We start from the raw sequence: 27,288 nt of genomic DNA on the forward strand, positions 1-27,288 counted from the left end.
CTTTGCACCCACCAATTAAGAATAGGGGCTAAAAAACCTTTTAGAATTCCATGTGATAACATACTTTGCCTCCGAATTGAACGCATAATTCCCTATGTAATTTGATGTCTGGCATGTTAGATCTTGCCGTTTTACTGGCAACCACTGTACATATATTTCAGTGTACATATATCACTGAGCACTCGTCTGACTAAGGATTAGGTCCCAAAATTAAATGTAGGGTAAAAAGTATCCTTTTGATTAACATTTTGAGCTAAAAAGTAACAGTGACAATATCTGACATTCTTATTGACATTTTACAGAGTAACGACTGAAATAAAATCATGTACCATGCATTTAGAATGTCAGATTACATTTTAACTCAACTCTTCCAATAAAATAACAGATAAACAATGGTTTATGGTTTTCCCTTCTAATTACCTTAATTAAAAAAGTGATTGTACTAGACTCTGACATGCCTACCTGGAGTTTTTTTGAGAATCTGCTGAACATAAAGGTTACACATTCATTGAGGGCTCCTGTATTCTGAAGAAGAAGACCACCTTTTGGAGTGGCAGCAAAGTTTAATAAATCATCTAATAAAGTCTCTTCCCATACCATACTGAAAATGATAGAAAAATAAAATGAATCAAAAAAGATTTAAAAATAAAAGTAGTGAAAAGCAAGAGAAAATATAAACTTTTCAGTTTAAAAAAATCTTTCACTGGACCTATGTGTATGGTAGCAAGATCAACTACTTCTTGAGGGTTAAAATATGTACAGAACAGCGGCACGGAATACAAATACTGCATCGAAATTCGAGATCACAGAAAAGATCTCACATGATAAGATAGGATGGTTTAGTGAATAGATAACATGACCAGGAGCCAGAAGGCTTGGGCTCTAAATCTCAAATCTACTGCTGACTTACTGTGTGTAAGTCACCTCTCAGTGTCTCAATTTCCCCATCTGTAAAGTGGGAATAAGATTGCTTTCTCACCACTGTAAAGCATATTGAGAGCTACAGATAAAAAGCATTATGTAACTGCAAAATATTATTAAAACTGTTTTGTAGGTGTTATACCAGACGTGAAACAATGCTAGAAAATGGGGGCGGTGTTTATGAAAATGAGGTGCTGTTACATACAATAACCCACATGTGGGCTCAGTAAGCATATGTGCATTCTTTCCAAACTATTCCGCTTTTGAGGTGGATTAAAATGTGTCCAGTGGAGTCCAGATACTAGTGACTCCATGTTCAGTGAGAAACACTGTGTGTACATATATATGAATTGGTAGGGTGACAGGGGAAAAGATGACTTTTACAAGCAGTGGTGAAAGTAAGCCGGTCCGGTCCGGTCCAGTGTACCGGCAACAGACAGTACGCCGTGCCAGACAGGACCAGCTTCCCCAGGCTGGCGTTTTAAAGGGCCCCGGGCTCCCTGCAGCGGCCAAAGCCCTGGGCCCTTTAAAGCGCCCCCGAGCCCTGCTGCCGGAGCCCCTGGGGTAGCCGCGGCAGGGCTCCAGCAGCTCTTTAAAGGGCCGGGGCTCTGGCCGCTGCAGGGAGCCCCAGGCCTTTTAAAGCGCCCCCGAACCCCGCTGCCAGAGCCCCAGGGTAGCGGCGGCAGGGCTCCGGCAGTGATTTAAAAGGCCCAGAGCTCCACTGAGGCAGCTGGAGCCCAGGGCCCTTTAAATCGCCCCTGAGCTCCCAGTTGCCTCTGCAGCTGGTAGCTCCAGGGGTGATTTAAAGGCCCAGGGGCTCCCAGCCGCAGCCGGAGCCCTGGGGCCTTTAAATCTTCATTTAAAGGGCCTGGGTATTTAAAGGCCCCACCTCTTCCGGTCAAGGCCACGCCCTCTTCTGGTCAAGGCTACACACCCCTGCTCAGGACTCCAGAGTACCCAGTAAATCCTTTAAGTTACTTTCACCCTGATTAGAAGCAAGTGTGAATACACCCAAACCATCCTCTAACCAAGAAAGAGAAGCCCAGCATTTAAACGATCTCTCACCAGACACCATCCCATCACGATTCACCTTGTAATCCTGCTTCCCTGAAAACATCACCTTACTGGATTCTCACATCTGGGTCTGAGCTCCCCTGGTGGATGTTTGATTCCCACCAGCAGCTTTGACAGATATAAGCAGAAACCACACTTCCAACCATGGTCAAACACCACCCTAGACTTTAGCCCCTGTACCTAGAATCTTGAAGTCATTTCTTGTTCAGTGGGAAGCAAAAGCTTTATCTAAAAATAATTTCTTGGAGTCTCTTATTCCATAAAAAACTGTCAAATTCAGCCGTTAGGAAGGGATTGTACTTTATAATTCATTGGAATTTACTATTGACAGGGATCTCCAGCAGAGCACTCCATATAGGGTTTCCTTTCTCAACACTGATTTAAAGTCACTACAGTCACTTCACAAAAGGGAAAAAAATAAACCAACAACAAATATTGTAATTCCTATACAAATTAAGTATGGAAGCTTTTTTAGAGGCTATCCCACACAATTAAAAGTAAAGAAAGATACACATAAGTCTATCAATAGTGTTTAATTACATTTTTTAACACCCCACATTCACATGCAGTATAGAGTTCACGTATTTCTCACCAATGTAAAACTTAACATACAAACATCTACTGGGGAAATGAAGTTTGTATTAACATCAAAGGAGAGATGTCTTTTCTCTCACTGTGTGACTGGCTTTCAGCCAGTATTCTGATAATCTCACTATATGATGTTTTGAAGGCATTAATGGTATTCTACAAAACAGGATTTTTAACTAATAACACAATCAAAGCCATGAGAGAAAAACTGTGTCAACTATTTTGTTTTACGTCTTTTAATTCATATTTTCCCCAACAAGTTTTGATCCACATAGACAGCAAATTATGAGCCAAATCTACATAGAACTTAGTAAAACCACACAGAGCTAGGAAGAACTTTATGACTCTATGAGCCCTGTGCTAGGGAGGTCTAAAATGAGAAACCTCAGCTCAAGATATGTACCTTCTTGTAGCTACCAACCTGCTCCTGGCAAAAGCCTAAGAAAACAGATGGGCCTAATAACTGTCCTGAAGGTCAACAAATCTGGGCTGCAGTGGACTTGTGTATTTTACCCAAATATGAATAGACGCAGCAGTACTTACATGTTTTGTGACTCTTGATTTCCTGATGAAATGGAGTCTGCTCCAGGTACAGGAGTAGGAATCCTTTCTGAAAGTGAACTAGCCTATGAAATAAAAAATGCAGTTATTATTACATCTTTCTTAGAAGTTCTGACTACCAATAAGAAAAAGGATGGAAGGATGGTCCAGCGGTTAGGGCATTAGCCTGGCACTTGGGAGATCTGAATTCAATTCCCTGCTTGGTCAACAGGCTTCCCATGTGATTGTACACAAGGCACTTAAGGACAAATTCTAAAAGGCATTCTGGCTTCTATCTGCAACTTTAGGTACCTAAAAAGAAAAGGAGTACTTGTGGCACCTTAGAGACTAACCAATTTATTTGAGCATAAGCTTTCGTGAGCTACACGAAAGCTTATGATTAAATAAATTGGTTAGTCTCTAAGGTGCCACAAGTACTCCTTTTCTTTTTGCGAATACAGACTAACATGGCTGTTACTCTGAAACCTTTAGGTACCTAAATACCTTTACAAATTTGGCTCTAAGCCTCTGTGTGTCACAGATTCCCATATGTAAAATGGGGATAAATAGTCCTTCCCTGCTTCACAGGGGTATTGTGAGGACAAAGACATTAAAGATCCTGAGGCACTCAGCTACTATAGTAATGGGGCCATATAAATGTCTCAGTTAGATAAAATAAATTAGATTAAATAAACCCTGAATATGTTTTAAAGGGAATATATTTCAAGGTGACACTATAATTTCTGTTAATAAAATATAACTTTATTATGAACCTTTCTTTCATAGTTTTTCAGTTCCTAGACTATTTTTTAAATGACAGTAGCAAAAAAGGAAAAAAAACAACTGCACACTGTCGTACGTGCTACTGTAGTGGGGAATTACATTGTAATTCTGCTTCTCTAAGTATGTCATTCTGGTAGGATTCTCACTCCTGGGTTTCAGCTCCTTAGTGTGAGAACAGGCAAAACTTGCCAAGTTTCTGAGGCATTTTTTGGTCAGTAGTAGCTGATGGAAGCACAAGTCACTACCCCAGCTACTAATGACTAAACATTAACTCTTGAAACCTCCTAGTCAGTTCTTTCTTGACCACGGTCAGCAAAGGAGCAACTCACTCAAACTGTGCTACTCCAATCACCATTCCAACTTCAACCTATCCAATATCATTTGGCTATGATACCCTGTACTCTGAGTCCCTCCCTTCAATGTTAGGTCTGTTTCTTTTTATTATATTTTTCCCATAGCTCTTTTGTCACAATTGACCCAGAAATGTAAATGGCCCTGGTCTCCAAATAACCTTTGACTCTTCAGTCAGGCCTTTTTTTATGTCTTGTAAAAGTTTTGGTACCTTTTTTCCCCTCAATGCTTTCTTTGGTTTTCTTTTAAACAAAAACAAAAAAAATCTCCTATGCTTTCCTTTGACCATGGCACTGTATAATTCAAAACATGATGATTGTCACTATACTGAAATTTTATCAGTACCCTTTTATGTGAGGTAAGGAAATTCAGTGTCAGGAAATAATACCTAACATTACAATATACAAAATAAAACAAAATTAATAATCTCCAAAATAAACGCTTAGATCCAGAATGTCCTGGCATAGTGTGCCAGAATTCTGAATCAGACTAGTTCAATTTCATTAATAAACACCTATCTGCCAAGTTGTAAAATACTGTGGAATATTTATCAGAGGTGTGAAAATATTAAGGTAGTTAAGTAAATATTTTCTATATCACTTATTTATCAACAGAGCTAAAAAATCCTGAAAAAAATCTGAAAAATTGTAATTCTATTTCCATATCTTATGTGGTATAGAAAGAATTGCAAATATATTTTTCCAATCTTACTTAAAAGAAAACTACACACACTCTGACATTTTGTAGATAACTTTGTTTTGTTTTTAATTACAAAATTTCACACAGAAAAAGGAAGAACTTTTTACTCCATTTGCATCTACAGAGATCATTGTTCTTAACTGTAGGATATTGGTGTCTTTACTGCATATTAGCTTTGATCTGATCTGAAGTAAGAAGTACCTTCTGAATCATCTATACAACATTAAATATACCAAACAACCCTATCAACGTTCAGAAAAAAAAGTCAACAATTTTAATGGGGATGCTAATGTAAAAGATATCTGAAAAAAATATTTAAGAAAATACTTTATTTAAGATCAACGATTTAAGATTTTTAGGTTTTAAGCAATGATGGGGACATTACACTACTTAATCAAATGATAATGGATGTTATAGATTATATAATTTCAGATATGTAATTTCAATGAGCATAATGAAGTTATATTGTAACATACACATGACCATATACATCCATAATATCATTGTGTAGTATGCTGTTGCTTTTTCTGGGTCTGTCAACTCTCTTTTTATCTTCTTCTTTTTATCATGCCAGCATCTGCCCCAGAATTCTACTACCGCCATATACTTGATCATGAGCACTTTTTAGTGGCTTTCCCTGCAGAGTGAAACTGTTCCTTATCTGTCTTACTGAAAAGTGCTCATGTTCAGATGTACAGTGCTAAAAGAGTGAAAAGTGAAAAGGTCGGTTCGTTGGGAAAGAGATACCATGATCAAAATATCTGTAAGAATAAAAAGTTGAGATTTATAAGTGTCCCAACGGTGAGTCCACATATTAGTATCAAGAAAAAGCTGACACATTTGGGTTATATTTTCAAACTATTTTTACAGTTTTTATTTTGGAGGGTAGTAATGGGATTCTCCCATTGCCCCACTCTTAGCAGCTGTCGGAATCTTGCAAGTATCTACAAGGTTTCTTACTGCTCACATGCTCTGGAAGATACTCTACATCAGATTGCACAATAAACAGAACGGAAATGGGAGTATTGCTCTAGCCAGGGGAACTAGGGTTTGAGCCAGACAGGTCCTGAAAGAGAGAACCCAGAAACAGCCAACCCTGGGAAAAAGTGCTTAGGTTGAGGGGTGGCATCCATTGTTACTTTGGAATTACCTTTTAATAATAAACCACTCCACATGATGAGTAACCTTTTTACACTTTATGAGTAAGTAACTTATGTTTGTTGCTGGGTGAAGACTCCAACACCTTACAAAATGGCAATGTGCTTGCCTCTGATACTTCTAGAAACTTTTTAAAAATCATCAGATTTATTTTTTAAAACTAGCAACTCCTAATTTCAGAGATTTATCACCTGCTCAAATACTTTGTTACATTACCAATGTCTGGAACTCGTAAAGCTTTTTATAAGTTGAAGCTAATTTGAAGAAACCAGGAATGGAAAACTACTAACAAAAACATCCAAGATGGCGAAGCTGAAAACTCAGTTTCTTTACTAGTTCATTAGGGATGAACGTAAGGCATATTCACACTGTAATCTCAACTTGGCCTTTGATGTGGGATACAGGAACAGGAGCTGTATCACAGTTATATGTTTGATGGATTTTTCATTCTAATTCTTCATATTCATCTTCTGCATGTCAAATTTAGTTTTTTTGTCCAAATGATGTTCTGTACTATGACAAGAGAATTTAATGTGCATAGAGGTGTGTACGTATGCCTAGCTATATCACTTGTAGCACTTCATCACAGCAGCTAATTGGAAATGCCCATCAAAAGCTTGTAAGATTTCATGTCGTAAAAATTAAATAAAGTAAGACAGACTGTTTAAGCTAGACTAGACAACTTGCTGAGTTACATAAATTATAGCACAATACATGTAAACTAGTTCACTTAAGTCCGCAGAATTCTAGTCCAGCGTTCTCAATGCAACAGACAGCACAAGCTTCAAGATCAGCTTTGTTCAATTAGAAATCTAATTTATCATTATAAAATTGAGATTCTGGTAATTACTTATTTTATTTTCACTATTTTGAATAATTAACCTTTGTCTTTCACTGCAGTACCTGTGCGCGACAGGGGCAAGAAATATCCAAAATAAACTGATGATTCTAAATATCTCTTTTTCAGACTTTAGATTACTGTAAATGAATGCTTAAATTTAGATTTGTGACTGTTTATATTACTTTAAATTATTACTTAATTAATACTGTACATACATATATATTATATTCACATTAATCATAGGGTGTATATACAGTAACGTAGTGGAAGCCGTAGCTATTCCATTCTAACTCCTCCCTTCCCCACGACTTCAGTATCATATCTTTCTGAAAATTTAACCTTCAAAGACTTTTCTTTTCCAGGGCTGGGCTGGTTTCTGTTGTAAGTTAATATTTTGGGAATATTTGAGCTAAAATATTCCATTCATTTTTGAGCATGAGGGAAAAGAAAAAATTCCACCACTTTCCCAACTGAAATATTTCAGTGACTTACTTGAAATCAACTCTAGCCTCAAAGTGCTTGAGGGAAGAAAACTGAAATTTGGCATGAAAATCTTCATCCTCTTAAACATTTGTTTTGATTTGACTAAGTTATGAACTGTTTGACAACTGCACTCTCGGAATGTGCAACATTCACAATGACTATGCTAAGCTCACAACATGCTTATATAAGAACATGTTGCTCGTGTGCATGACTAGCCTATCTGAGCAATGAAAATGTTAGTGAATGAAATAGTGTTGAAAAATGGTTTATTCACTGAGTATATTGTAAAGTAAAAGCTGCACAGCTCTTCAAGTTTCAGGAGAATGGCTCTCTAGGACAGGCTTGTTGCTAAGGTACACAAGGTAAGAGCTCCCTTGTGCAGGCCTCATAGGTGCAAGTGTTAGGGAATCTCAGTTGGGTCTAACCAATAATTTCACAGTTTGAAATACCTTTTTTTTTGTGTCTTTCCCCCCCCCCCCCCCAAAAATAGGAAAATTCATTTTAAAAAATGACTAAAGTATTTTTTTGTTTGTTTTAATTTTACAAGCCCAGGAACCGAGAGTGGCGATTAGAAAAGGTTGGCGATAGAAAGTGATACTTTGGAATCTTCCTTTGACATGTGATGAGCACTGACCAGTGGTGGGATACCAGAGGAGCTCTTTCATGGACAATCTTCAAAAATAAATTAACCTGTGGACAACTGAGGGCAGCCTATGTACTTCATCAGGTATGGTATAAAATTTCCCAGTTTAATACAAAGGCATAAAACTTCCAAGTTATAAATGGGATCCTGCCATGCCCACATGCAGATGCATAGATTCAGGAATGGGAATTATCTGTAGAGCACAAGTGTTGTACAATAAAGGGTCTTCTCAAGCATATCAAGCTTCAGAGGGGTAGCCGTGTTAGTCTGGATCTGTAATAGCGGCAAAGAGTCCTGTGGCACCTTATAGACTAACAGACGTATTGGAGCATAAGCTTTCGTGGGTGAATACCCACTTCGTCAGATGCATGTAGTGGAAATTTCCAGAGGCAGGTATAAATATGCAAGCAAGAATCAGGCTAGGGATAACGCGGTTAGTTCAATCAGGGAGGATGAGTGCTTCTTCTAGCAGTTGAGGTGTGAACACCAAGGGAGGAGAAACTGCTTTTGTAGTTGGCTAGCCATTCACTGTCTTTGTTTAATCCTGAGCTGATGGTGTCAAATTTGCAGATGAACTGAAGCTCAGCAGTTTCTCTTTGAAGTCTCGTCCTGAAGATTTTTTGGTGCAGGATGGCTATTTTAAATCTGCTATTGTGTGCCAGGGAGATTGAAGTGTTCTCCTACAGATTTTTGTATATTGCCGTTCCTAATATCTGATTTGTGTCCATTTATCCCTACATAAAATACGTCTGTTAGTCTATACGTTGCCACAGGACTCTTTGCCGCTCAAGCACCCCTACTATAGTGTAAATTAAATATAAAGGATTTAATCTGAAGAGCAATATAATAGTAAAGATATATTTTTATTGTTCACAAAAAACTTATGTTTGCAATAAGATGGTTACCTTCTTCCAAGCATCAGCAATGGATTCATGCAAACCATAAGGAATCAGCACCTGCAGACCTTCACAGGTACTATACATCTGACGACACACAAAAATGAAAGCTCCTTTAACGGCTGGCAACATCTCGGATCCAGACAAAACAGAAATATTTTCATCAAGGAGTTTCTTTGTAAATTGAACAATTGTATGAGCTGCTGTAAGACTAGAAACAAAATAGCCCTTTTAAAACATTGTTTTGCAGTCACTAATAAATAGCATTAAATTAACCATTTTGATTAGCTCATGCAATTTCTACAGTAGAAGTGTAACTGGACTGCTGGGAAGTCCTAGGGGTTGAGGTCATGACCTCTTTAAGTTATGCCTCCAAAAAAGAGAAAAAAAATTGTTCCAACCTCAGTCAGAGGAAAATAAAAATCACTGGGCAGTTTCCTTTGGACTACAGATCCAAACAAAACAAATGTGGAGCAGCTTCCGTCCACCCAGTCCAAATAACGGTGGATAAAAATTGATGATTTTTTAAGACAAAAAATGATTTTTTAAAAAATTTAAATTAAATTATCTTAATATAAATTAAATACATTTTTCCTCTTTAAAATGCTAAGGACTCAATTTACTATAATCTATTACAATCATTTGAATTAAATTTTAATATGTATATATTTAAGCAGTATGTTTGCTGATGAAATTTTAAAGAAAGCCAAGTGACTGAACTGTTGGAAATCACTGGCTAAGCATCTGGAACCAGGTTTATTGAAGTGCTAACCCAGCTTTTGACAGTAGCTACCTCTGCTGCAGGTACAGCGAGACTATTTACCTCATTTCAATTTATTCTACTAGTTCAGTTCAGTGACTAACTCATTCAAAGTTAAGAAACCAGCTGGGAGTTGAAAAAGAAGGAAATCTCATTTTCCTCAATCAATCTATGAATAAAAACAAATTGTGAGACGATGAGGTCTCCTATTTCTAAAATCTTAAAGGACATAGTGACCAGAAGCAATCAGTTCAACACACTAACTACAGATTATATATATTTTTTGTTTCATAAATCAATTATCTTAAAATACAAAACATGTTTGGAAAACTTACTTTGTTTTTCAAAGTAGTTTTATTCAACTAATAAAACCATTTTAAAATGCAGTTTTTGTGCATTTTCATTGAATTCCAATGTACAGACAAATGCAGCTTGATACAAATAACAAGTAAAAAACTAATCTAGTAAACAAGTGCATCATTCACCATTTTTACATAATAAAATGTAAATATTAAGAATCTGAGTAAGAGGAGGTTACTCACTCTGTGCAGTTCTTCGAGATGACTGTCCCTGTGGATGCTCCACTTCAGGTCAAGGTGCATCCCAGCGCCTTTGATGGGCGATTTCTACAGCAGTACCCCTATGGGCCACGCATGCACTGTGCCTGCCTCACGAGCTGTCAGTGTTTGAATAGCACATGCCTGGCCCGGGCTACTCAGTTCCTTCTCGACAATGGAGCACGTTCCAGATTCTGAAGTAGAGGGGAGGAGGGTGGGTAGTGGAGCATCCACAGGGACTCTCATTTCAAAGAACTTCAGTTACTGCACAGGGTGAGTAACCTCCTCTTCGAGAGAGAGATGTCCCTTTGGGTGCTCCACCTCAGGTGACTGAAAAGCGGTATCCCTTAGGATGGTTGGGACTTCGGATCCGGTAAGACGGTTGTTGACAAGACAGCTCTACCCATCCTGCTGTTGGATGCTGCCCGTGTGCACGAGAGCAGAATGATTGGCGAAGATAAGGTTCGATGCCCAGGTCGCTGCCTTGCCTATGTCAGAAAGCGGGACATTACAGAGAAAGGCAGTGGAAGTGGAGACAGCTCTAGTAGAGAGTGTGTCCTATTTGATGTAGGGGGTTGTATTTGCTTCAGTTGGTAGCAGAGACGTATGCAGCCTGCAATCCATTTGGAGAGTCTCTGGGTAGAGATAGCTTTTCCGTGTGATCGCCGAGTGGTAGAGACAAAAAGTTTGGGGGTTTTCCTAAACAGTTTTGTTCTATCCAGGTGAAAGGATAGTGCTCTGCGCAGATCAAGAGTGTTCACTGCTGTTTCAAAAGCATTAGTGTGGGGTTTGGGGGAAAATGTTGTTAGGTGTATTGGCTCATTGAGGTGAAAGGGAGAATGCATCTTAGGCAGGAACTTCGGATGTGTGTGGAGTGTGACCTTATCATGGAAGAATGTGGTATATGAAGGTTCCACCATCAGTGCTCCCATTTTTCCCACTCGTCTGGCAGACATGATTGCTATCAGGAAGGCGGTCTTCATAGATAGGTGGAGAAGGGAGCAGGTAGCCATTGGCTCAAAGGGTTTATCCATCAGGGCTCTGAGGACGAGGTGGAGGTCCCAGGGCACAGCAGGCGGATTTACGTCTGGATATAATGTTTGGATGCCCTTCAGGAACCTTTTGGTTACTGGATGGGCAAAGACCACAGTGTTGTCAATCTTATGGTGAAATGTGATGATTGCCACGAGGTGGACCTTGAGGGAACTCATGGAGAGACCTGATGTTTTAAGGTCCAGCAGGTAATCCAGTGTCAGTGGGAGTGGGGCGGAAACTGGGGAGGTCTGTTTGGCCGTACACCAAGATGTGAACCTCTTCCATTTATGTAAGGTAAGTAGTGCGCATGGTGTGTGTCCTGCTGTGTGTCCTGCTGTCCGCACTTGTTCAGAACATGCTAACTCCTCATTAGAGAACCATTGATTAGCCAGGCCCTCAGGTGGAGTCACTGTATGTCGGGGTGAAATATCTGGCCCCTGCGTTGTGATAGGAGGTTGCTGAGGGGGGGAAAAGAGAATCGGTGGCTTGACCGACATCCGCATGAGGAATGGATACCATGGTTGTCTGGGCCACGATGGGGCTATTAGAATGATGTTGGATCTGTCTGTTCTTATCTTCTGTATTACTCTGTTCAACAGAGGTATTGGTGGAAATGCATATATTAGAGTATCGGCCCATGGAAGCATGAAGGCATCTCCTCGAGAGTGTTTCCCCAAGCCGGCTCTGGAGCAGAACATTGGGCATTTTTTGTTTAGTGCCGTGGCAAATAGATCTAGTTGGGGATAACCCCAGGTCTGGAAAATGGTGGATAGGATAGCACAGTTGAGTTCCCACTCGTGCTGTATGGGGAAAGGATCGACTGAGTTCGGTGGTGTTCTGAGAACCAGGCAGGTATGAGGCGGAGATATGGATATTTTGTTGAAGGCACCAATTCCATAGTTTTACCACCTCTGTGCAGGGGGAGTGGGACTGGGCTCCCTCCTGTCTGTTCACATAGAAAATGCATGTGATGTTGTCTGTCAAGATCTGAATTTTGCGGTTTTGGATAATGGGAAGGAAATGGAGGCAGGCATTGCATATGGCTCGGAGCTCTAGTAGATTTATATAAAGCTGGGTTTCCGTAGAGGACTAGAGGCCCTGAGTGGTGAGATGACCCATGTGCGCTCCCCATCCTGTGACGGATGCATCTGTAGTGATGGTCAGTGAAGGGGGTTCTTGTCAGAAGGGAATCCCGGCACAGATGTTGATAGGAGAGGTCCACCAGAGGAGCGAGTCCTTGACCTTTGGAGGCAGAGTTAACAATTTGTTTAATCTGTGGATATTTGGTTTGTATACCTTGGCTAGCCACCCCTGAAGGCATCACATGTACAGGTAGGCATTTGGGACCACGAATGTGGAGGCGGCCATGTGCCCTACCAGCTGCAGGGAATCTCGGACTGTAACCAGTGGGCTAGCACATATCTGGATAATTAGGGTATTTATGTGTGGAATACATAATGTGTGGAATCTGTCCTGGGGAAGAGAGGCAAGTTGCAGAAGTTGCTTGGATAGCCTCCAAGTGAGTGGGCGACTTGAGGAGACAATCGTCCAAGTAAGAAAAAATGAGGACCCCTTTATTTATGAGATGTGCTATTACGACTGCTAGCACTTTTGAGAAGACACGTGGGGCAGTGGAAAGGCCAGAGGGCAGGACCCTGTATGTTCTGCCTGTATGGCAGTGTTCCATTCCCACAGCAAATCTGAGAAAACGTCGATGGACAGGGTGGATAGTGACATGGAAATATGCGTCTTGGAGGGCAGCGGTTGAAAACCAGTCTCCCTGCTTCAGTGTCGGAATTATCATTGGTAGAGTAATCATCCAGAATTTCTGTTTCTTGACATGCTTGTTTAGATATTGAAAGTTGAGGATAGGGCGCCATCCACCATTTTTCTTTTCTGTCAAGAAGCAGTGGGAGTAAAACCCTTTCCCTCTGTGTTGAGCTGGTACCCGCTCTATCACTCCTAGTTGTATGAGGTGTTGTACCCCTTGAGCAACTGTTTGTGAGAGGGGTCCCTGAAGCGGAATGGGGTGGGAAGGTGGATGGGGGGGGTAAAGAGAGGAAGGGGATGACATAACCTGATCCGATAATTTCCAGGACTCATCTGTCCATAGTAGTAGCTTCCCAATTGGCAAGGAATGGACGCAGATGGTGTCCAAAGAAATGGATGGTTGAAATCAATGCTGAAGAGGGTGGGAGGTTTTCTATACCCTCGACCAAGGCTTCAACTTTGTTTGTTTGAGGCAGAAGGGTGGGTTGTCATTGTTTGTGGAGGGCGATGTCATTGGGTTCTGGGTCTATGGCGTTGTTGTTGCTGCTTATCATATTGTCTGAAATGCTGCATGGTAGCGTGGCCATTGGTATGGCTGATATGTGTACTGTCTCTTTTTTCTGGCAGGTGGCTGAATGCCTAAAGATCTGAGTGTAGCATGTGATTCTTTCATGGAATGGAGGACCTCATTGGTTGTAGAGGTGAAGAGCTTATCCCCATCGAAGGGAACATCCTTGACAGTGCTCTGTATCTCCTTGGGAAAGGAGGAAGTAGTAAACCATGAGGCACACCATATGACAATGGTCGTGGCCGTGGATCTGGCGGCTGCATCCGCAGCACCGAGGGCAGCCTGAAGAGCTATGCGGGAGATCATTTGGCCATCAGACACCACTGCTTTGAATTGTTATCATTTGTCTTCTGACACATTATCAATAAATTGCATTACTTTAGCATAATTTTTGTGGTCATATTTTGCTAAGAGCGCCGCGTAATTCGCTACTCAAAATTGCATAGTGGAAGACGAATACACTTTGTGCCCAAAGGAGTCCAGTCTCTTGTTCTCCTTGTCAGATAGGGTAAATTGGAAAGGCTGGTGCTTATTCTTCTGGTTGGCCACCTCAACCACTAGCGAATTGGGTGATGGGTGAGTAAATAGAAACTCCGAACCCTTCGACGGGACAAGATATTTGCGGCCCAGACTCTTGCTAGTGGGGGTTATCGTGGCCAGCGTCTGCCAGATAATTTTAGCTGGTTCCATGATGGCCCCATTAATTGGTATGGCTATTTCGGATGAGGTGGTAGCTTGTAATATGTTGGTGAGTTCATGGTGGGTTTCTGGTATCTCCTCTAGGGTAATCTTGAGTTCATTAGCTACCCTTTTAAATAATTCCTGAAAGTGAATGAGCTTATCAATAGTGGGTGGTGGGGGCACTGTGACTTCCTGTGGTGCTATCACTGTAGGATGGGGAGCAATGTCCTGTGCAGACGGAGCAGCTACTTCAGGTGTTATCTGCCTATCCGTGTAAGAAAGCATCAGGGAGCGCATGACAGCTTTTCTACGGGCGGCACGGTGAACACTGGATTGTGCCGTGGTGTAGTTCCATGGATCCCAGTGTGGCCATTGCCCAGTAAAGGGGGTAGGTAGTCCCATCCAGGGGTTACCATACCAGTGTGGGTAGCCACTAGGCTAGGAGGAGCACAGTATAGTGCATCTCCTACTTGTAGGTAAGCGAACCTGGGAGGAACATTGGAAGGAAAACATATGGTCATCGTCCTCTTCCTCCTCCTCTTCTCCACTTGAGAGGCTTGGAGCGGTAGGGGAGTGCTGCAGATAGGGTGCTGAAGTTCCCGGTGATAGATCGGTGCCAAGTAGCGGAGATTGAGGAGTATGTGACACTCTTAAGTCCCCTGGATGTAAAAACTGAGGTGGTGCTGTGACTCCAGGTGCCGAATGATAAGGCAGGAGAGGAGTAAGGGTTAACTGAAGTGGAGCTGGTGCTGCTGCTGTTGGTGTAGGCAGAGTCTGCGGACGCATCTGCTGCGCCGAAGGTTGCACTGGGGTGCATACTGTGCCGCAGGAGTAGGTGACCCAGATGTGGGCACTGTTGGGCGGGCAGACAGGCAATATGATGCAGCTTGGTGCCTGGAGCGTCGGCTGCGGCGAGTGAGAAAGCGGCACTGCAAGATCAAACGGCAGTGCCACGATCTCTGCTTGTGCTCTCGGACTGTGCTGTCAAAGACTGCCGAGGGAGAGCTGTAGGAGGCAGGCAGCTGAAAGCCCTGAGCCTCGGCATCAGGAAGCTGAACAGCTGACTCACAGTCAGTGCCTGCACACTTAAAAGTCCTGAGCCGTGGAGCGGCGGTCACTGGTGAGGGGGGGTAGTCATTTGAGACTTCTTTGCCGAGGAGCGGCTCCTGAGGGGGAGGAAGCTGGCTGTTTCTTTTTTTTACCTTTCTCCCTTGAGGGTTTTAAAGAGCTTTGCTGGCCAGGGTCAGACGCGGGTCTGAAGGAGTTTTCTAAGAGGAGCAGTTTCAGTCTTCGCTCCCTGTCCTTGAGGGTTCGCGCTTTAAGCTTATTACAATGGATGCATTTTTGGGGTACATGAGACTCCCCCAAACAGCGTACACACTGTGAATGACCATCCGAGATAGGAATGGCCTCGTTGCAGAAGGCACGTCTCTTGAAGCCAGGGGAGCCGGGCATGTCCATAGCCAAGGGGGTTTTTTGTTTGTTTTTGGGGGTTTTGTTTTTGTTTTTAAATAACTCTAAAAAATTATTTTTTAAATTAACTATTTTTCTTAAATAGTAACTCTCTGACTAAACTATCTAAATTAAACTGAGAAAACAGAACTATCTATGAGTAAATCTGAGAGGACTGCTGAACTCCGTCTCTAGCCTGGGACGGTAGAGAAGGAGCTAAGGAGCCCAGGCTGTGCACGCGCTATTTATACACTGACAGCTCGTGAGGTAGGCACAGCACATGTGTGGCCCGTAGGCATACTGCTGTAGAAATCTCCGATCAGAGGTGCTGGGACACATCTTGACCTGAAGTAGAGCACCCACAGCGACATCTCTTATAGAAGAAATATATGTTAAACTATATAACTGCTGATATAAGCAAATAAATGTGTACAGATAGAGTATCTTCCTGATTAGCAAGAAGTACCAAATCAAGTGTAAAGTGCAGCTATATCTAGTTGCAAATCAACATGTTTTAATGGTTACCAAGCAGCTAAAAAGTGCAATGGTTGTAAAGCAAGATTAAAATCAGTGATTTAAACCACTTTGCTCCAAGTGCCCACAAACCACACAAAGCTGCTTTCTTCAGCTAAGAATCCAGTTGGGAAAAGCAACAAAAGACAGTTCTTAGAATGGTTACAGTCTGAGCATCTGCGATGGAGTGAACTCACCCCGCCCTGGACGGAGAAGGGTTAACTCCTCACTGTGGGCAGAAGAAGCCATGCCCCTATGTTCCTACTGGGCATGCTCCAGGTGTAGCACCAATATAAGAGGGAGCAGCTCAGCTCAGTCTGGGCTGACCCCTGGACAGGAAGGATGTTCCTTGCTGGCTCCTGCCCAGGAGCAGTTGGAACCCTGGATGGTGGAAACCAGAGGCACTGAGACCCAAGCAGACATCCAGCTACCTGTGGATACCCCAGGGAAGTTTGAGCTACAGGGATTTGCACCAGCTGAGGAACCCGGAGACCCCAAAGACGCACAGACCACCACCTTGAGTAGTACAGTAGGAAGTAGCCCAGGAGGGGGACTAGCTATTGTCCGAACGATAGTCAGGATATTGCATACAGATCCCCGCTGACTCAGTGGCAGGCATCCTCACCCCTCACCAGGGTTCTGGGCTGGGACCCGGTGGAGCAGGGAAGGCCCGGGTCCCCCAACCCTGGCTGCCACCATCCCCCTGGGTGGCGGCCCCCACACCGTAACTGGCTGCCAAGCCGTACAGCCCCACCCGCACCCTGGAGGGCAACTCTATTGACTCTGGGAGTGGATGGGTCATTACAAAAACTAATTTCACCATACTAATTTCCCCCTACTGTTACTCACACGTTCTTGTCAACTGTTTGAAATGGGCCACCCTCATTACCGCTACAAAAGTGATTTTTCCTCCCTTGGTATTCTACTGTTAATTGAATCGTCTCATTAGCACTGACCCCGTCCCCCCCCCCCCCCGCACTTGGTAAGGCAACTCCCATCTTTTCATGTACTGTATATATACCTGCTACTGTATTTTCCACTCCATGCATCTGATTAAGTGGGTTCTAGCCCATGAAAGCTTATGCATAAATAAATTTGTTAGTCTCTAAGGTGCCACAGGGACTCCTCGTTGTTTTTGCTGATTCAGACTAACACAGCTACCACGCTGAAATCTATTGACTCTAGCCACTAGGCCATACAGCCCCACTCCAGACAGCCACTCTATTGAATCTGACATCTAGACCACACTGCCCTGCAAACCCAGGGTATCTCTATTGACTCTGGCTGCTAGGCCTCACTGCAGAGAAGGGCTTCCCCATTGACATGGATCATGAGACTCTACCGCCCTGCGGATCAGGGCGATTATATAGACTCCGGCCATTGGGCCTTACAGCCCTGCGGATCAGGGCAACACTAATGACTTGAGCCTTTAGGTCCCACTGCCTAGAGACAGAGGGCAGCTTGAAGGACAAAGTGAACTCTCCCCACACTGGATGGGGTCTCCCCGCCCCGTCATGGTATCACTATAAAAATCCTCACCAGTACAATCCAGGTAAACAGTTATTCCTTTCCCTTAGCTGGGGTCTGGGTTCAGAAGTCTCCCAAGTTAGAAGACATTGAGCTCCTCTCCCTAGTCAGAAATACTTTGCTCTTACTCTACCTTTCTCCCCACTCCACCCCCAAAAATTGCTACCTTCTTATGACTTCCCTCACTTAGGAGGCATATTTATTAGTTCCATCTCCAAACAGCCTAACAAGCCATTGCTGTCAGATCTTCTCTCCAGAACTTGAAGCTCAATCTTTAAAGGCTAGTTTCCACTTCTCTGCCCAGTAGTGAGGTTTCAGCCCTACCACCCGTTATAGGGATGGAGCACACACAGCCCATAACAGGGAAATAATAATCTATGTAAAACTGCGGATCAAAACTCTATAATGGAGTATGTACGGAGAATGGAGGTACGGAGAATGGAGGTAATTCATTTTGCAAAATTATTTTCTTTTATAGATCAATATGTCAAAGAGAACACAGGCTGATGGCCTATGTGGCAACGCAATACAGGGGATCTACGTTCAGATACCAAGACCTCCAGAAAGGGAATGCTGTGGAGGTAGTATGCACTGCACTGGGAAGAAAGCTCGCACTTTGTGTCAAACTCCAATCAATATATACTACATTATGTTTGGGTAATCTTATTGTTGATGGACAACAATTCAGCCAGTCAGAAAACATTCTTTTCACAAGGAACAGTAAATGTAAACTACATTTTTATCAATCAGCTGTTTTTTTTATTATGTTAGGCCGATAGCTGATTTTAGGTGAGAGAAGGATGCAAAAATGTAGAGCTGGCACAGACAGACAGATGGGTGCAGGGGGCATGTGACCGACCTTTCCAGAGCTGGCTCTGTTCCAATACTATTTACTCCTCACTTTCATGAGCATTAAATTGACCCAAGAATCCTCCAATTACTTTTTTTAAAAGTCTATTGAAAGGACAAAGCCCTCATGTTACAAAGGAAAATTTTAAACAATCAAAATCTGCTTCTTCTTTGCCTTCTATAAAAGTGCCCCTTCACCTTGCGATTCACACTACATTGTCCTGTCACAGTTCATTCCACTGATACACTCCCTTCATGTATCTGCTAATTAGACTTTGTTATTTAAAGCAAAAACAAAACATATGTACTTTATAAATAACAAGGGGACAATGAATGACTTCAAGCTCATATTTAGTGGAGTAAAATATTTTTTTAAAGTACTCTCTTACCTATCCTTTTTGGCAGAGTTCATGTTTCCTCCATAAAGGAGAAGAGAAAGGCCATCTTCTACAGCAGCAATCCTTGCCAAAATATCAGCTATATGTATTAAAGAGGTTTCAGGGCAATTTATATACATCTGTTTTGTTAAAAAAATACATTAGTTTTTTAGGTAAATGGCTTATAAAGTTTCTTTTTACATTTTTAATATGTTTCTGTAAAATATGCGTGTACAAGTCTGGCTCAGGTCTGTAGTGACCAATGATCACCCTTACAATAGCTGTTCAATGGCCTAAATCAGTGATACTCAAACTGAGGCCAGGTCCACACTATCGGCTAAATTGGCACTACTGCGATTGATGCAGCGGTGTCGATTTAACAGGTCTGGTGAAGACACAAAGTCAATGGGAGAGCGTTCTCCCATCCACATCTGTACTCCACCTCCCCAAGAGGCAGAAGCTATGTTGACAGGAGAGCATCTCTTGTCAACATAGCACAGTGAAGACACCACTGTAAGTCGATCCAAATTACGTCGACTTCAGTTACGTAACTTACATAACTGAACTAGTGTAATTTAGATTGATTTATAGTGCTAATGTAGACCAGCCCTGATGCTTACGAGCCACAAGTGACTCTTTAATGTACCTTCTGTGGCTCTTTGCAACACATGATATTAAAACACTGTGATTTAATTATTAACCAATTTAAATTATTAACCAATCAGGATGCTTTTACTATGCTATTAATCAATTAAGTTATTAACGTATTTGCTGTGAGAGTGCGCGTGTGTGTATTACTATAGTAAATGAAACAATGAATTCACACTACCGTGGCTCTTTTGCGTAATGCTGATAGCTAATTTGGCTCCTGAACCACTGAGATCTGAGTATCACTGGCATAAACAAAATTAGCAAATGGCCTCTGTTCAAATTGAAGCACGTACATATCCTCATCATAATTATCACCTTTAATGATACTGACAGAAAAGAGTCCCTGGACTGAATCAGCATGGAGAATGCACTACCCATACACTAAAGGGGATACTGTAATGAAAATAAACTATACCAATTAAGCACCTTTATAGCAGATAACAACATCCACACTATCAGGTTGCGCTGATTTCCAATACCACAAGAATACACTTTAACAAAAGTATTGATTTTTCTCACACATCTCTTTGATATGGTAAGATTTAAACAAACATTTAAAGTTTATTTGGGGGAACACTACAAACCTCTGTTTCATTCAGTAAATTATGAATGGGATGAAGAAGTGCATCTATCACCGTATTAGTATATAAACATTCAGTAGCACATTCAATTCGGTCACACAGAATTTGTAGCACCTCTGTAACAAGGACTGCTGGAGAATAATTGCCTGACAAACACAAGAAGTATTAGTTTAAATTTTTAATATTAAATGAACATTAATATATTATCATCTCTTTTATCCAGATGCTTACTTGAGTCATCTTCAGTTGGGTAATATCCAGTCAAGAAAGAAAGAAAACAAAAGAAAGTTTGCAAAGCTGTTATTTAAAATATCCAAATTAAAAGTAACCAGATACAAAAGGTATTGAATTCTTCCTCTAGTCACAAAGTGACACAATTAAGAAATTAAATAAAAAGGGCAATATTACCTGTGTGCACTGTCAGAGTTGTCTTTGGGCAAGTGGGAGAGCAATAAATAAATTGAATAAATAGTACCAACAGGTCGGTTAGGGATATGAAATCTACAAAAATCACAAAGAAAAAAAGGAGTCTATAAAATAAAGCACTATATTAACCTCATAACAAAATGAACTTTCTAAACATAGGTAATCAACGTCTTGTTTTATTGTGATTAACGGCTTTATCTACAGATGACACACTACAGTAATTTTGGACTATAGCCACTTAGCTAACCACTGTAAATATTTCCAAATCATCTAATATGGCTTGATCCTCTCCCATTTAAATCAACTGGAGTTTTACCACATCTTCTGTGGAAGTAGGAGGCGGCCTATAGTTTAAAGGTATTGAATACATGTACGATATTTATGAATAGTTGGACAAACTTCATCAAGACTATTACAAGTTGAAGTTAATTGCAAAGGGAATTTTCCATAAATTTGCAATAAGACTGTGGATTTAACTTATTATCTCAATCGTTGTCATAATTTAACCATTCTTAGTACATTAACTGTGCCATTACTACTTTCACTACTCAGACAACAATACAAATTTACTTACTATCAAGGATGAAGAAATTAGGCCCAATGCTCAGTTTTAGCCACACTATGTCTAACAAAGACTCCCAGTTACAGAAGTGCCGAATAATAGGAACAATCTCACGTAACGTCTACAATACCACATTTGAAACACAGCTTAACAACAAACACATTGTCATTAAACATCTTCCTCTTTCCTCCACTTGCCCATACCTTTTCTATTTTCCAGCTGTACAGGAAATAGGTTTCTGCCTTGTTTATATATCAACAATCTTCCTAAAAGGCACAGTGAATGAACAAAATAGATATACTGTAATTCTTGTCCTGAGTAGAAAGTCTTCTGGTTATTGCCTTTAAAAAAAACAAAAAAAAACATTTCTCACAATTCAGTTACAGTTTCAGTACCATACCTGTCTATTATGTATTCCTCCTGTTTGAACCACCAATAAATGTGTAATACTACATTTGTAAAGGAAGTTTCCCAGACAGCATAAATAAGCAAATATCACTGAAATATACTTTTTCCCCCCATTTCAAGTGAAAAAGACATAAAGAGCTATTTCAAAAGATTATACATAAAGAGATTTTTGTGGGGTTAAAGCGTGAGGGTGTATTCTTCTTTTGCCATGTGGAGCTCAGATATCACAGTAATAAGCACAGTATAAAAATCTAGGTTTATCTATGTATATGTATAAAAATATAAAATATATAAAAATTGTAGAACACATGATAAAATAATTACTTACTGCTGTACTGCTGGGGCAAAACATTAACTTTAGAAGTTGCATCAACTGCTGATTCACATGATTCAAAGTAGTAAACACACTGTTGAACAGATGCAGTAATCTGAAAAAAGCAAAATACAATAAAACTTCCAACACCTCAGAATAAATTAATTCTCCTTTAGATCCAAGTACTGCCTCTTAACAACAGGGTCTGAATTTTCATATGATTGCACATAGTTTAAAATGAATCAGCCACTTACCAAAAGGAGGGAAAATTTTCCAAAGCAATATAAGTGCCACTGCAAAGTCCATAATGTTTATCAATAGAAACTTCAGATCTAGAGGTATCAAAAGGATTATTCTGCGAAAAATATATTCGTAGGTATTTGTGAAAGCTAAAACAAGTACAGTATTCAGTGTTATACAGGAACATTGATATGGAAACTGTGTGGTGGGAATTATTTTGGAATGTCAAGAAGTTCAGCAGGCCAATCTAAACCACAACATTGTCCAGTTATACTGGAAGAAGGACAGAAGACACTGTGTATGGTTTAATCAGCCCACAACTTTATTATTAGATGTCTGAGATAACTCGGCAGATAATATAATATAGTGCAGGTAACTCCATGTTCATTTCAATATCTACCTGGGGGCTTCCGCCAGCCCCCCTTTTTCCAGCCAATCCATTGCTGCTCCACCTGGTCTGGTGAAAAGGGGTTTCTCTTGCTGAGCTTGCCCTTATCAACTCCCCAGCTCTTCCAGTCCCTGGGGGGATGAGTCAACTGACTCCCAGCGCTTTTGCAGAAGGGTCTGTGCCTCTTTTCCCCGCACTTAAAGTGATATACCCCTTCTTTCGGCAAGCCTCCCCTCCCATTGGTTAACTAAATAAAAACATGTTGCAGGGTAGCATTGTAAAGATGTCAGGAGAATAAGCTACATATGTCCAAAAAAGCCAAATGTTTTCTTTAATTTAGCCCACATTTTAATCACCCTTTTAAAATAATTTCACTCATGATCTCTTTTCACTTTTAATAGCCATGTTTTAAGTCACTTTGCCCACTACACATGTGGTTTTTTTTTTTTAATCCTGCTTCAAAAGGACACCTAATCTGGTCTTCAAAGCCTCAAACTATTTTTTCTTTTTCTTCCCCCTCCCAATGTACTGTACAATAGTGTCTATATCACTGAATATGACGGATCAAATTTGCACTGGCTTAAATGCGTATGGTGCTATAAGCTAGATATTTGATTAAGATTATCTGAAAGTTTGTGGTCAACATTTTCAAACCTATGTGCCTAACATTAGACTTCTAAATTGATGTTTAATCATTTAAACAAAAGTGGTCTGATTTTCGAAGGTAGAGCACACCTGCAGCTCTCATTGATTTTGATGGGATTAGTTGGAGGCCAGCAATTCTGAATATCGGCTACTTTTATGTAGGTGCTTAAATATGAATTTAGAAGCCTAGGTTTAGGCATCCAGATTTTAAATGTTTGATCAGAGGATCCATCTATACTAGTCAAATGTGTCAGTGCCTTAACAATATTGCTAGCACTGATGGTCTCTGCAAAAGGGCAGCGTGTTTATGCTACAAAATATTTTTTTATTTACAAAAAAGGGTTTTCAACACACAGCACTCTACTCAAACAGGTGCTGCAATTAAAACTGCAGATGTACACCTCCCCAGAAATGTGTTTTTGAAATTAGCAAATAATGAAAGAGATGGCCTGAAGTTATATTTGCAATTATTATAATACTGGGGTACCGCGTCTCTTTTACTATCGACCCACATATTGCATATACATTGAAAAAAAGTAAAATAAATGCACAACTTGGTAGTGGGCCTAACTTATACTTACGGATCATGTATGTTTAACTGTACTGTGTGTACACTTTATATTATGAACTCTTTGGGGCATGGACCACATTTTCCTCTATGTTTTCAGAGAGCCAAGCATGACGTTGGTGCACAACTAATAAACCTAGATGCACCTGATATAAAAGGTATTTTTATGTTTTTTCTGTATTTTATTTAATATATTATAATGTTATAAATTATATATATATATATTACATCAAACTTCTTCATTTGTATTAACATATTTTATAAAATATAGCCTCAATCCTGCAACATGTTCTATACGGATGGACCCCCACTAGCATCTGCATGGAGCCCCACTGAAATCAGCAAAGCTTTGTGCAAGTGCAGGGGGCACAGATTCAGAGTCAACTGCACCTTTGACTCTCCTCCTGGTCTTCCTCGAGGGCACCCACTTAAGGGTTTAGGCTTCCCAGCAGTCACCTCTTTTAGGGTGTCCTGCATCTCTCTCCCATGAGACTGGGGGTTTAGGTTTTCAGTCCCTTTGCAATTTGCTGTAATTTCCCAGTAGGTCTGACCAGGATCCAGCACCTGCGGTTAACTCTTTCTCCAGGTGCTATAACAGTATACACCAGCTACCAACCGGCCTTCACAAAGCAAACTGCATTTATTCGAGCAAAAACACTACAGAGAAAACATATAAAACCAAAAAAGAACCTACATGAATGATAAATGCTTACCCGCGGTCACCCCTAATTCAAACACAGGGTTCTGGTAGGTGTCATTCTTTCAAACCCCACAGCTGGGTTTGCCCCCTTGATTACAAGTTCATGTCAGTTTTTAGACCAGGAACCACACTCCAGTGGACAGTTCAGCTGTTTCTTATAGAGCTTGAGCCAAGGTAACTAGTCAGTAGCCATCTTTTTTGGCTTTTGCATAGCCCAGGCTGTGGAATTTGCATTATACACTCCCCAAGGATTCCCCAGGAAACCCACTTATCACATTGTGCCAAAAGTCCATGCCTGCTACCACATTTCAATATAGTCGTTTGAACTCTTTACACTTCCCAGGTCCCACAACTGCCACACAGGGGTCTGCTCAGGTGGAACAAGTTGCAGTATCGGTGCTTTACATATTTGATATGTTCTGCCTTAGCCTTACAATTTTTGATTGATGATGCTTGATTTCATAACCTTAATATTGCATTAACAGGAGGAGTCTTTTTTCATCAAACAGTTTAAAACCAAACTCAAGATGTATGTTTTTATGACAATTTTCCACGTGTTTATCCTCATCTATATGTATGTCTTATGCAACAAATCTATAATACAACATGTATAAATAGTATTAAACAACAGTCTCATTTATTAAATAGCTGATATAAAACTTTTCAATTTCCCCTTATTCAAATCTGCTCACGTGCCCCATATTGCATTTAGCACTGACAAAAGACTATTGGGTTCTGAAACAATTTTTTTAAACCAAAGACTTGACCAATTTAAAAAACTATCACATGATCTACCAAAGGAAAAAAGACCAGGCACAATAGAAGACAGGAACAAATAACTGCTCAAACCACAAGGAACATAATGAAAATAAATTCCAAGCAGAATATGGTAACCACAAATATAGACTTACCAGAGATTTATATTTCTTTTCAAGGAGCCACAGCACCACTGTTCTGCTATAATTTGCATGCTAAAATTGTACAATAGAAATAGTGTGAACATCAATCATTTGATTTAATTTTTACTTTGCAACACAAAAATCAAAGTTCTCCAATTCTATTCCAATAATTACTGCACAGAATTAAGTTCTAACTCATGTTAATCACTGTTGCATACAGGTATGTTTTTCTATTGGCATTAGATTAGGGTAGCAATAAAAAAGAGAGGATTACAATAAAACTACAGTAGTTTTAGAGATAGGCCAGAATGAAAATAAACACAATGTGCAGTTACGCATGTGCCAAACTAGAAAACCAGTAACTATGCTTAGATGACAGGATATGGCTTCAGACAGAGCTATGCAAATCCTGAATGGCATAGTTGTGAGGGGCAGAATGCAAATTGACCTTTCTGTGCTCCCTTGGAGAACTCCTAATTCTAACCTCAAAAGGAACCTACACCACACCTTCCCAAAGAAGCTATTCTCTATCCTTCCACCTGTACCCTTCTCTCTAACCTGGCCCAGGACTATTGCCACACACAACTTTTTATATATGTTTCTCATCGTTTTATGATGTTTAAATTTTAACCCTTAATTACACTATAATCACCTTTACTTAAAAACTGTCACAAAAGATGCATTTTAACTACTTCTGCAACAATTACTTTCTGCCCCCAAAGCCCTTTAGCAGGTATATATACCATATGTTATAGTCTATACCAGTGGTTCTCAAAGCCGGTCCGCCGCTTGTTCAGGGAAAGCCCCTGGCGCACCGGACCGGTTTGTTTACCTGCCGTGTCTGCAGGTTCGGCCGATCGCGGCTCCCACTGGCTGCGGTTTGCCGCTCCAGGCCAATGGGGGCTGCGGGAAACGGTGCGGGCCAAGGAACATGCTGGCCGCCCTTCCCGCAGCCCCCATTGGCCTGCAGCGGCAAACCACAGCCAGTGGGAGCCGCAATAGGCCGAAACTGTGGATGCGGCAGGTAAACAAACCAGTCCGGCGCGCCAGGGGCTTTCCTTGAACAAGTGGCAGACTGGCTTTGAGAATCACTGGTCTATAGAACTGGATACAACCTAGAATCACTGTTTCCAATCTTTATGAGTTAAACATTTTGAAATCCATAAAATCCATCAGCAGATCCTTCCATTTTTCCTTACCATCCATTTTTTAAACCACACAGCTTTGATATCAAGCAGAGCCAAGAAGTAGACTGCATCCAAAAGTTTTGGAGAGACAAGGTGTGTTTGCTCACGTTTTACTGACAACAGCAATAAGGTACTCTCAACTATTTCTTCCATATACCTCAAGAGATTATTAGAAAAAAAAATGGTCAAGTGTTAAATCAAATTAAATTTTATACTGGTACCAGTCAAAAATAATCTTGCTTATAATACTGGGAAACTTTTTAAATTGGAAATATACATATACTATAAATGGAACCTGAATTACATTTAATTTGATCTTTTAACGTTCATTTTTAGCCCTTACTGCATTACTGTGAATAAAATGGATAACAACATGCATGTTTTTATATAGCATCTTCCCAACGGAATCCATAACAGTATATAAAAGTTGGCTAGTAATTATTATTATTAATTGTTTACCCCCATGGAAATGCAGTCTCCTCCAAGACAAAAGAAGGTAAACGTTTAACTATGCATAAAAACTACTACCCAAATTGTTAGGAAAAAGAATTTAAGTAGGTAGAACGTAATTACCGGTACTTAGATTTGCATTTGGCCAGAACCCTGGGGGCCAAAGTCTCCGACTGTTGGGGAAAATGCCATTGATCTTTTAAT

The 27,288-nt window shown here is 40.7% G+C and overlaps 1 protein-coding gene across 6 annotated transcripts in view; it reads right to left on the reverse strand.

The window, feature by feature from the left end:
- The window catches only part of TBC1D32 (TBC1 domain family member 32), a 170,165-nt gene that overhangs the window by 118,393 nt on the left and 24,484 nt on the right, over positions 1-27,288 (reverse strand). For 5 of the 6 annotated variants that reach the window (XM_043542858.1, XM_043542859.1, XM_043542856.1 and 2 more), the window contains exons 10-19: positions 26,647-26,791; positions 25,460-25,519; positions 22,023-22,122; positions 21,490-21,627; positions 20,707-20,799; positions 20,302-20,444; positions 19,079-19,206; positions 8,987-9,188; positions 3,127-3,209; positions 463-601 (exon numbers count right to left, since the gene is read on the reverse strand). In XM_043542858.1, the coding sequence (XP_043398793.1) occupies positions 463-601; positions 3,127-3,209; positions 8,987-9,188; positions 19,079-19,206; positions 20,302-20,444; positions 20,707-20,799; positions 21,490-21,627; positions 22,023-22,122; positions 25,460-25,519; positions 26,647-26,791 (1,231 nt within the window). Of the gene's footprint in view, positions 1-462; positions 602-3,126; positions 3,210-8,986; positions 9,189-19,078; positions 19,207-20,301; positions 20,445-20,529; positions 20,539-20,706; positions 20,800-21,489; positions 21,628-22,022; positions 22,123-25,459; positions 25,520-26,646; positions 26,792-27,288 lie in introns of all 6 variants that reach the window. The other variant, XM_043542855.1, reaches the window with a different exon arrangement.

Source organism: Chelonia mydas, chromosome 3, assembly GCF_015237465.2.
Source record: "Chelonia mydas isolate rCheMyd1 chromosome 3, rCheMyd1.pri.v2, whole genome shotgun sequence".
Classification (NCBI taxonomy): Eukaryota; Metazoa; Chordata; order Testudines; family Cheloniidae; genus Chelonia; species Chelonia mydas.